This window comes from Chiloscyllium plagiosum, unplaced genomic scaffold, assembly GCF_037043375.1.
Source record: "Chiloscyllium plagiosum isolate Xiang-an unplaced genomic scaffold, Cpla_swu_hap1 HiC_scaffold_23, whole genome shotgun sequence".
Taxonomy (NCBI): domain Eukaryota; kingdom Metazoa; phylum Chordata; class Chondrichthyes; order Orectolobiformes; family Hemiscylliidae; genus Chiloscyllium; species Chiloscyllium plagiosum.
The window spans coordinates 831,679-844,017 of record NW_028270161.1 but is presented as its reverse complement, the minus strand read 5'-3'; the positions used below and the strand labels follow the sequence as shown (position 1 = coordinate 844,017).

Sequence of the window (12,339 nt, the reverse complement as noted above, 5' to 3'; positions counted from 1 at the left end):
AGACAGTTTGTTCAGCAGCTATACCTTGTGTTATTTCAAACAAATGTGAATCTTTGTTTTTAATTCTAGTTTCATGCAATTTATAATAAAATGTTTGTATAGTTTATCTTGCTGAGACCTTGTGTACAAAGCAGCTGGAATTTTGAACTAATATACCAAAAACAGAAATTGCTGGAAAAGCTCAGCAGATCTGGTAGCATCTGTGGAGAGAATTCAGAGTTAACATTTCTGGTCTAGTGGCTCTTTCTCAGAATTGATAGATTAAACCAAAGTGAATTAATGTGTTCCAATTTGACAGAACAATTGAAAATGGTTTTGTTCTCTGTTACAGTGTGCTAGTCAGATTAATGCACCTCCTGGCGGTAAATATCGTTCGACAAAAGATTACCCAGACGATGTCCTTCGCTTTGTCCGCAGTCATCCCATTATGTACCAATCAGTCCATCCTGTACATGAGACACCAGTGTTGTTGAGGACAAATGGAAAACACAATCTGAAGCAGTTAGTGGTTGACCGTGTCGATGCTGAAGATGGTGAATATGATGTCTTATTCATTGGCACAGGTAATCAAATTAAATGAAAATGCTTAGAAATTATGTTACAGTGGAAGGAAAGTTGTAGAAAATGTTCCTCTTTGCATCTTTTGGAACATAGCTAACTGCAGCCTCGATATCAATTCAGTTGAAATCCTCCTGTTCTTCGAGTTGAAAGGGGGGAAGCCACTCGTTAAAGGGACAAGAACAAGAGGCCATATATTTAAAGGAATGTGCAAATGAAGCAAGGGTGACATGAGAAAAACTTATTTTCACACAGTGAGTCGGTAGGGTTTGGAATACACTGCCTGGAAATGTGTTGGAGGCAAGTTCAATTACAGACATTGGATGGTTTCATGGATAGAAATGTTATGCAGGGCTATGATAAAAAGGCAGGAGATTGGCACAAAGTAGGCATGAGGTAATTGAACAGGTGCAGGCATGATGGGCCAAATGGGCTCTTTCTATGCTGTGACCATTCCGTGATTCTGTGAAATCTTAATGCAGATTCTATACACAGTGGCTCTAGATCCCAGAAAAATAAATACTGCTCCTAGTCCCAAAAATGTTTAAAGAATTTAGATTTTTTTAGATTAGATTAGATTAGATTACTTTGGTAGTTTAGTGAGCGGCTTCCAGAGTCTTTAACGACCCTTGATTAGGGCAGAACAAAGACAGCACATACAACATGCAATCATTGAAGACCAATTAGAATATTGCAAAGGGCCTCCCACCTAAGGTTAGTCAATAGGATCCAACTCAGGGTGAGAACAATCAGATTAAGAGCAGACACAGAGCAGAACCTGACCCAGTGCCATATTCAGCACCTCTTAGGAATCAAATTTCAAATTGGGGGAATATTTCCAGAGCACATTAAAACTGTTAATTTTCCTGCAGAACATTAGAGATGAATTGCTTGCAACTATTTACAGAAGCCTTTTTCCTTTGCACAGATGCAGGAATAGTATTAAAAATTATTACAATTTACAATGAGGAAACTGAAACGATGGAGGAAGTGGTGTTAGAGGAGCTCCATGTTTTTAAGGTGAGAATGTGCATTTTGTGATTTTTACCATTGAAGTTGTATTTGGGAATTACATGTGTATGTGTATCACTAGAATATTATTGAGTTTAGAGTAACTGGGACACTTGTTTGAATTGCAGGTGCCAACACCAATTATCACCATGGATCTTTCTGTTAAACGGGTAAGAGATTTACAAATCTATTGGAAGGAGAGAAAACGTTGCCTCAATGAGCAGTGATATATTATTCAAAGAACTAAGTCTTCACTTTATATATCAATTAACGGGAAATGTTTTTCCACAATGCACATATGGACAAATAGGACTGATAATATGTTTAGATAATCATGTCCATAATGGAGGGCCATAAGGGCAATCATTATTGAGATCACACTTTGAAACGGAGGGTATATTTCATATCACATCTTAGCAGATGCCATGATATGCACATAGCAAGCAAATAGAATGTGAAACAGTATAGCACAGGAACAGGCCTTTTGGCCCACTATGTTTGTACTGACTCTGACACCATTCTATGCTAATACCATCTGTCTCCAAATAGATGATTAGATTCCCTACAGTGTGGAAATAGGCCCTTCAGCCCAACAAGTCCACACCAACCCTCTGAAAAGCAACCCATCCAGACCTATTTGCCTACATTTACCCCTGAGTAATGCATCTAACACTACGGGCAATTTAGCATGGCCAATTCACCTAACCTGCACATCTTTGGACTGTGGGAGGAAACCAGAGCACCCGGAGGAAACCCACGCAGACACGGGAAGAATGTGCAAACTCCACACAGAGAGTCGCCTAAGGCGGAAATTGAACCCTGGGTCTCTGGCACTGTGAGGCAGTAGTGCTAACCACTGAGCCACCATGGAGACTGTATCCCTCTATTCCCTATCTGTCGAAAAGCCTGTTACACCTTACCATCATGTCTGCTTCTACCACCTCCCTCAACAGCATCATCCAGACACCTAACACCCTCTATATAAAAATACACACATCTCCTTTAAACTTTCCCACTTTCATCTTAAACCGATGCCCCTGAGAATTTGACATTTCCAGCCTGGGAACGAGAATCAACTATCCACCCTATCCATGTCTCTCATAGTTTTAGGGGAAGCCTGAAATGAGTTTTTTGCTTCGGTTTTCACTAAGGAGAGGGGCCTTGTTGTGAATGAAAACCTTGAGGAGCTGGGATACAGTCTTGACCAGATCAAGATTGATGAAGTTGATGTGCTGGAAATTTTGGATAACATTAAGATTGATAAGTCCCCAGGGCAAGACCAGATTTATCCTAGGCTGCTCCAGGAAGCGAGAAAGGAGGTGCCAAGCCATTGGTGAGGATCTTTGCTTCCTTACTCCCCATGGGAGTCGTACCAGATGATTGGAAGGAGGCGAATGTTGTTCCACTTTTCAAGAAGGGTAATAGGGAAATCCCTGGCAATTACAGACTAGTCAGTCTCATGCCTGTGGTCTGCAAAGTTGTGAAAAGAATTCTGAGGGATATGATTTATGACTATTTGGCAAAGCATAGTGTGATTACAGGCAGACAGCATGGCTTTGTGAGGGGCAGGTCATGCCTCACAAATCTTATTGAGTTCTTTGAGGAGGTGGCAAGACAGATTGATGATGGTTGAGCTGTAGATGTAGTGTATGTGGACTTCAGCAAGGCATTTGTTAAGGTTCCCCATGGTAGGCTCATTCATAAAGTCAGGACGTATGGGATACAGGGAGATTTGGCTATCTGGATTCAGAATTGGCTGACTGACAGAAGGCAGAGAGTGGTTGTATTCTGCCTGGAGGTCAGTGTTGAGTGGGGTCCCACAGGGCTCTGTTCTTGGGCCTCTGCTCTTTGTAGTTATTATAAATGACTTGGATGAGGAGGGTAGGGGGTGGGTTAGTAAATTTGCAGATGACACAAAGGTTGGAGGTGTCGCTGATGGTATCGAGGGCAATTGCAAGGTCTCTTTGTTCAGCAACACTCCCCAGGATCTGATTTGCCTTTCCAAAATGCAGCGACTCACATTTATCTAAATTAAATTCCATCTTGTTTTACAAATCTGTTTGAGTTTTTTCAGGAAATGACAAAGGTTTTTGGTGAGGATAAGGCAGTGGATGTTATCTACATGAGCTTAACTAAAGCATTTGAGAAGGCACCTCCATGGTAGTTTGGTCCAGTACATTAAGTTATATAGAATCCATGATGAGTTAACAAGTTAGATACAAAATTGGTTTGGTCGTAGAAGACAGAGGGTAGTTGTGGAGAGGTGGTTTTTTTTTGACTGGAGGTCTGAATAGGGGTGTTAAGCTGTGGATAGTGAGGAAGTCTGTCAAAGGATACAGAAGGATATAGATCAGTTGGAAAGATGGGCAGAGAAATGGCAAATGGAGCTTAATCTGGACAAGTTTGAGGTGATGCATTTTGGAAGGTCAAATGCAAGCGAAAAATCTACAGTAAATGGCAGGACCCTCGGGTGCATTGGTATACAGAGAGGTGTTGTGATGTGAGTCCATAGTTCCCTGAAAGTAGCAAGTCATGTTGCAGCTGCATAAAACTTTAGTTCTTCACATTTGGAATATTGTGTGCAATCTTGTTGCCACACTTTAGAGAGGGTGCAAAAGCGGTTTACCAGATGTTGCCTGGGTTGGAGTGTATTAACTGTAAGGAGAGATTGGATGGATTTGGATTGTTTTCCCCGGAGCATCAGAGGCTGAAGGGTGACCAGACAGAAGTTTAGAATATAGAAAAGTACAGCACAGAACAGGACCTTTGGCCCACGATGTTGTGCCGAAATTTAATCCTAATGTAAAATATAATAACAACTTATGTACCCCTCAACTCACTGCTATCCATGTGCATGTCCAGCAGTCGCTTAAATGTCCCTAATGACTCTGCGTTCACTACTACCACTGCCAACACATTCCATGCATTCACAACTCTCTGCATAAAGAAACTACCTCTGATGTCTCCTCTATACCTTTCTCCTAATATCTTAAAACTATGACCCCTCGTACCAGTCAATCCTGGGGAAAAGTCTCTGGCTATTGACTCTATCTATTCCTCTCATTATTTTGTACACCTCGATCAAGTCTCCTCTCTTCCTCCTTCTCTCCAGAGAGAAAAGTCCGAGTCTATTCAACCTTTCTACAGTTGAATAGACTCGGCAAGCCCTCCAGTCCAGGCAGCATCCTGGTAAACCTGCTTTGCACCCTCTTCAAAGCCTCTGTATCTTTCCTATAGTAGGGCGACAAGAACTGGACACAATATTCCAAGTGTGGTCTCACCAGGGACTTGTAGAGCTGCAGCAAAACCTCCGGTTCTTAAACTCAATCCCCCTGTTGATGATAGCCAAAACACCATGTGCTTTCTTAACAACCCTATCCACTTGGGTGGCAACTTTGAGGGATCTATGTACTTGCACACCCAGATCCCTCTGTTCCTCCACACTGCTAAGAATCCTGTCTTTAACCCTATATTCAGCATTTGAATTCGACCTTCCAAAATGCATCACTTCGCATTTATCCAGATTGAACTCCATCTGCCATTTCTCAGCCCAGCTCTGCATCCTGGGTCTCTTGGAGACCTTGGAGTGCAGGTCCATAGCTCCTTGAAAGTAGAGTTGCAGGTGGATAGGATAGTGAAGAAGGCATCTGGTATGCTTTCCTTTATTGGTCAGAGCATTGAGTACAAGAGCTGGGAGGTCATGTTGCGGCTGGATAGGACATTGGTTAGACCACTTTTAGAAGTTTGAGCTGTAGGGAGAGGCTGAAGAGATTTGGGGCTATTTTGAGGGGTGACCTTTTCGAGGTTTATATAATCATGAGGGGTATGGATAGGATAAATAGACAAGATCTTTTCCCTGGGGTTGGGAAGGTCCAGAACTGGGCAACATAGGTTTAGGGTGAGAGGGAAAGATTTGAAAGGGACCTCAGGGACAACGTTTTCACACAGAGGATGGTGCTTGTATGGAATGAGCTGCCAGAGGAAGTGGTGGAGGCTGGTACAATTACAACATCTAAAAGATATCGATGAGTAGGAACGGTTTACAAGAGTATGGGCCGGATGCTGGCAAATGGGACTAGATTAATTTCGGATATCTGGTCGGTATGGACAAGTTGGATCGAAGAGTCTGTTTTGTGCTGTCCATCTCTATATCTCTCTGACTCTATGACTCTCTGACTCTAAACCCTCTCCTGCACAAAACCATGCTGACGATCCCCAATAAGTCCATTTTTCTCCAAATGTCAGTAAATTCCACCTCAAAGAATCATCTCCCATAATTTACCTCCCACTAATATAAGGCTCACTGGCCTATAATTTCCTGGATTATCCCTGTTGTCGTCCTTAAACTAAGATACAACATTGTCCATTCTCCAGCCTTCTGGAACTTTACCTGTGGCAAAATAAAATGCAAATATCTCAAGGCCCCAGCAATCTCCTCTCTTGCCTCATTCAGTATCCTGCATTATATCCCATCAGGCCCTGGGAACATATCTATCTTAATGTTTCTCAAGACATCTAACACCAATTCCTTAATGTTGACATGTCCTATAATATTAATGTAAAACCCCCGAATCTTGCCATCATCCGCGTTCTTCTCCTTGGTGAATACCAATGCCAAGTACTCATTAAGGACCTCGCCCAATTTCTCTGGCTCCACACATAAATTCCCTCCTTTGCTTCTGTGTGAACCTACCTTTTTCTGTAGTTACCCTTTTGTTCCTGATATAGGTATAAAATGCCGAGGGAGTCTCCTTAATCCTACTTGCCAAGGGCATTTTATGGATCCTTGTAGCCCTCCTAATTTTTATTTAATTTTTTTCCTGCTTTCCTTGTATACCTCAAGGGCCTTGCTCAATTCCAGTTTGCTAAACCTTACATTTGTTTTCTTTACTCTCTTACTGAAATGGCAATTAACAAACCATCTCCTTGAACGAGGTTAATTTTAAGCAGGGAGTGTACTTCCTCCTCAGACTTCAAGCTGTTTTGGGAAGAAGCAAAATTCTGCCCTCATTTCGTTAAATCAGATGATGGTGGAAATTCATAGATTCTGTGAATGAAAATTACACATATGCTTCTGCCAGTGCCTCATGGAAGAATGTAAAAATGACATATTATGGGGTCGAACACAGCATTTCAAGACACTGATGCAGTTATTGCATTATTGTTTCAGTTTTTCAGCATTTGCAAGTTTTTTTTGTTTTGCTTTTGAGTCAAGTTGTCTGTGTCTACACTGGTTATATACAGCACAATCTATGATTCTATGATTTTGTGATTCTATCAGTCTGTGTCTGTCCAAACTACAAATGGTGCTGAATTGAGTGTCTGCGCTAGGCAGAGACAAAACTATCTGTGTAACTGTATAGGTCACAGATGATATTATCTCTTGCTTTCATTAACAATTTCTCACATAAATTATTTTATAACATTAATTGCTTCAAAGAAACAATGACTGTAGTTCTGAATAACTTATCTTTTATTTAATCCAGCAAACTTTATACATTGGCTCAAAGTCAGGTATTGCTCAGTTGAGGATTCATCAGTGTGATATGTATGGTTCTGCCTGCACTGACTGCTGCCTGGCTAGAGACCCTTACTGTTGCTGGGACGGTGTGTCCTGTACCAGGTATTATCGACCTGGGACACCTGCTAAAAGGTAATTGCATTCTATTACTGTTCTGGGGACTTGAATTCAGAATGATGGCAGTAATTGTTAACTTTAGAACTGGGAATATTCAAAGCAACATCTGATTTCAGGGAAAATTGTCTTACAAACTCCATCTTGATTATCTGAGCAAGTCAGGTGTGATGAACATTTTTAATATCAGTCCTTGTTTAAAATTCATTTGGGCATGTCACTTGCTGGGCCAATGATTATTGCCTCCGAGAAACTGGTGACGAGCTGTGTTCCTGAACTGCTGCAGACCATTAGCCCTTTGGGAGAGATTGCCAAGATTTTGACCCAGTGACACTGAAGGAACTATGAAATATTTCCAAGTTAGTATGGTGAGTAGCTTAGGGAGGAGCTTGCAGGTTTTGTGTTCCCATATATCTACTACCTTTTTCCTTCCAGATGGTAGTGTCCTGGGTTTGAAAGATGCTGTTAAAAGAGGTTTGGTGAATTACAGAAGTACATCTTGGTGGACAGGCTTAGGGAATGTCAAATTGATTACTTGCTGTAGTATTCCAACCTCTGATCTGCTCTTGGAGTTATAGTAGTTAAATGGTGAGTCTTGTTGAATTTCTGCTCAATGGTAAACCCCAGGTTGTTGATAGTGGGGATTTCAGTGATTGTAATGAATATAAAAGGGCAATGGTTAGTTTTTTTTGTTGAAAATGGTCATTGCTCGGCATTTGTGTGACATCCTTTCCCATTGACTCCAGCATTGCAAGGGCTCCTCAATGCCACAGTTTACTTTAAGTGAGTATAATCTCAGATATGGGTGCGGGTTGTAGGGGATTGGGGAGTGGTATTGGGGCAGACGCCAATGAGTATGAGGATGGTGCAGTGGGGAAAGCAGTGATAAAATTATTGTATGCGAAGATAGGAGCTGGTTACTGTGGGGAAATGGAAGAGGGTCAGATTACTACCTAAATGGAATCAATTTAGGTAAAGGGGCAGTACAGAGAGATCTGGGTATCCTTGTAAACCAGTCAATGAAGGTAAGCATGCAGGTACAGCAGGTAGTGAAGAAGGCTAATAGCATGCTGGCCTTCATAACAAGAGGGATTGAGTATAGAAGCAAAGAGGTGCTTCTGCAGCTATACAGGGCCCTGGTGAGACCACACCTGGAGTACTGTGTGCAGTTCTGGTCTCCAAATGTAAGGACAGACATTCTGGCTATTGAGGGAGTGCAGCGTAGGTTCACGAGGTCAATTCCTGGAATGGCAGGATTACCTTACACTGAAAGACTGGAGCAACTGGGCTTGTATACCCTTGAGTTTAGAAGACTGAGAGGGGATCTGATTGAGACGTATAAGATTATCAAAGGATTGGACACTCTGGAGGCAGGAAACATGTTTCTGCTGATGGGCGAGTGCCGAACCAGAGGACACAGCTTAAAAATACGGGGTAGACCATTTAGGACAGAGATGAGGAGAGACTTCTTCACCCAGAGAGTGGTGGCTGTGTGGAATGCTCTGCCCCAGAGGGCAGTGGAGGCCCAGTCTCTGGATTCATTTAAGAAAGAGTTGGATAGAGCTCTCAAAGATAGTGGAATCAAGGGTTATGGAGATAAGGCAGGAACAGGATACTGATTAAGGATAATCAGCCATGATCATATTGAATGGTGGTGCAGGCTCGAAGGGCAGAATGGCCTACTCCTGCACCTATTGTCTATTGACTTCATTCAGTCTTCTGTCACTACAGGGGGTCGAGATCTTGGCTGGATACCCTTTGTACAGAATATGATTTTCATATTTCTATCATATTATATGTAATCTATTGTATACAATCTTTAATCATTATGGAGTAAATGTTACTCTGCTCCTTTATGGTGATGTTTTTGTTCATTTTAATCTAAAAATGGCATCAGAAAGGAAATATTTTACAAAGTGTTGTTACAGGGAATGAATGAACCAAGTACCTCGTGTCTGAATAGTTGATATTGCAAATTTTGGGTCTAGTTATGATCAACTTTGAGTGTGTGGTCAGTTTTTGCAGTCAGCCTGAGAAGTGTACATGGTCACTCTGCGCAGTGTCTGGACACGGTCACTTTCAGTGAGTAGTTCACTCTCTGTACATGATTATTGTTTGTGTGGTCACTCTGTGAAGTCAATGTGTGTTGTCCTTTCTCGCAGTCACTTTATCTGGTCAGAAAGATTTGGTGTTCCTCTGCACATACTGCTCTCATTCTGCACTAAATGTGTTTGTATTTTCCTTGTTGATCAGCAAACTGTAATCATTTTTTGCCGATATCTCGGAAGGTCAAGATCTCTGATATGCTTTGGTATAAATCATCAGTGTTTTCCACAATGACGTTTTTACATTGGTTTTTGATACTGGATATGGGATTCCCAAATGGAAAGGTGGAATGGAAGATTTTCAGTAAGTAAACATATTTCACATGCTCCCCCCAAACTCCACCCACCCTAAACGCCTTCTCCATGACAAAATAAGCAGATTCTCTTTTTATTAATCCATGGAAAAATGGCAAAACAGATTAATAAAATAAGTGAGCTTACACGAAAATATAGTTTCCAACAATATCCCATTCAATCGGAAGGAATCTATGATTGATTAAAAGAAAGTGTACAGGCCATAAAGACTGAGAAATATTTTTTGATTTTCAAATGTATTTAAGAAGCACTTTAGAGCACAAGTAGTTAATGTATCCTGCAACATCTAATGCTCTCACATGTGGGTCAGGCTGCAGCAACAGTGACTGACCTGTAGGTGGCAGTGTCAGTCCTTTCCCACAGTCTCCTGGTCACTGTTCTCAGATCAATCCCCACCACAGCTTAACAGGGAGCAAGACCCACTGGGGGGATTTGCTGAGATCACCCTCTACCCTAAGAGGGGTCAATAGTTCTGGTTGCACACTGATTGCCTGCACAACGACTGTGCAGTCACTATGCACAGAGTGAGGGCAATGACAGAGATCATGCAGGGTGACCAGGTACACTGTGGCCATACAGAGTGACCATGCAAGCACAGACATAAGGAGTGATCATGCACAGAGTGGCCATGTATGATGTGTCCATGCAGAGTGCCCATGCACACATTGACTGTGTATACAGAGAACAAAGAACAAAGAAAATTTACAACCCAGGAACAGGCCCTTCTCTTCGACCCTCCAAGTCTGTGCCAATCCAAATCCACTGTCTAAACCTATCGCCTAATACCCAAGCATCTATATCCCTCGGCTGCCCACCTACTCATGCATTTGTCCAGACACACCTTAAATGAATCCACCGTGCCTGCCTCTACTACCTCTGCTGGCAACGAGTTCCAAGCACCTACCACCCTCTGTGAAGTACTTGCTGCGTGTATCCACCTTAAACTTTTCACCTTTTCCCTTGAAAGCGTGACCTCTCGTTATTGAAACCCTCCCCCTAGGAAAAAGCTTGTCTCTATCCACCCTGTCTATAACCTTCATGATTTTGTAGACCTCAATCAGGTCCCCCCTCAGTCTCTTTTTTTTTCTAATGAAAGCAATCCTAACCTACTCAACTTCTCTTCATAGCTAGCACCTTCCATACCAGGCAACATCCTCGTAAACCTTCTCTGCACCCTCTCCAAAGCGTCCACACCCTTTTGATAACGTGGCAACCAGAACTGTACACAGTATTCTAAATGCAGCCGAATCAAAGTTTTGTACAATTTTAACATGACTTGCCAGCTCTTCTACTCAATACCCCGCCTGATGAAGGCAAGCATACTATATTCCTTCTTGATCACTCTATCCACCTGTGCAGCAACCTTCAGGGTACAATGGACCTGAACTCCCAGATCTCTCTGCTCATCAACTTTTCCCAAGGCTCTTCCGTTTACAGTATAGATCGCTCTAGAATTAGACTTCCCTAAATGCATCACCTCACATTTGCCTGGATTGAACTCCATCTGCCACTTTTCCGCCCAACTCTCCAGTCTATCTATATCCTAGTTCCAAACTTCCAGCTCAGCACTGTCCCCATGACTTGTCCGGACTTGTCCTACCTGCCTATCTCCTTTTCCACCTATCCACTCCGCCCTCTCCTCCCTGACCTATCACCTTCATCCCCTCCCCCACTCACCCATTGTACTCTCTGCTACTTTCTCCCCACCTCACCCTCCTCTAGCTTATCTCTCCACGCTCCAGGCTCACTGCCTTTATTCCTGATGAAGGGCTTTTGCCCGAAACGTCGATTTCGAAGCTCCTTGGATGCTGCCTGAACTGCTGTGCTCTTCCAGCACCACTAATCCAGAATCTGGTTTCCAGCATCTGTAGTCAATGTTTTTACCTCCTTTCTGCTACTCCACCAATGTTCGTGTCATCTGCAAACTTACTGATCAGACCAACAGTGTCCTCTTCCAGATCATCTATGTATATTACAAACAACAGTGACCCCAACACTGATCCTTGTGGAACACCACTGGGCACCTTTCTCCATTTCGAGAAACTCCCTTCAACTACTACTCTCTGTCTCCTGTTGCTCAACCAGTTCTTTATTCACCTAGCTAGAACACACCGCACACCATGTGACCTCACTTTCTCCATTTTTTTACCACGGGGAACCTGATCAAACGCCTTACTAAAGATCATGTATATGACATCTACAGCCCTTCCTTCATCTAACAACTTGGTCACTTCCTCAAAGAACTCTATTAAGTTGGTAAGGCACAATTTCCCCTGCACAAAACCATGTTGCCTGTCATTGATAACCCCATTCTTTTCCAAATATAAATAGATTTTATCTCTCAGTACCTTCTCCAGCAAATTTCCCACCACTGACATCAGGCTCATTGGTCTGTGGTTACCTGGAATATCCCTACTACCTTTCTTGAACAGGGGGAAAACATGAGCAACCCTCAAGTCCTCTGGCACTTCACCTGTGTTTAAAAATGTTACAAAGATATCTGTCTATTTCCTGTCTCACCTCCCTCAACAACCTGCGACAGATCCCATCCGGTCCTGGAGATTTGTCAAACTTAATATCCTTTAACCTACCTGACACATCTTCCCTCCTTTTGACAGTGTGATCCAGACTAATCAAACTTCTATGTCTAATCTCAATATTCATCATGTCCCTCTCCTCAGTGAGCACTGATGCAACGTAATCATTGAGAATCTC

General features: G+C 42.5%; 1 protein-coding gene across 1 annotated transcript in view; it reads left to right on the top strand.

Moving 5' to 3' along the window:
• sema3e (sema domain, immunoglobulin domain (Ig), short basic domain, secreted, (semaphorin) 3E) overlaps positions 1–12,339 on the top strand; it is a 311,047-nt gene that overhangs the window by 260,891 nt on the left and 37,817 nt on the right. The window contains exons 11-14 of the mRNA XM_043714219.2: positions 332–563; positions 1,487–1,578; positions 1,698–1,739; positions 7,056–7,222. Coding sequence (XP_043570154.2) covers positions 332–563; positions 1,487–1,578; positions 1,698–1,739; positions 7,056–7,222 — 533 coding nt within the window. The remainder of the gene's footprint in view (positions 1–331; positions 564–1,486; positions 1,579–1,697; positions 1,740–7,055; positions 7,223–12,339) is intronic.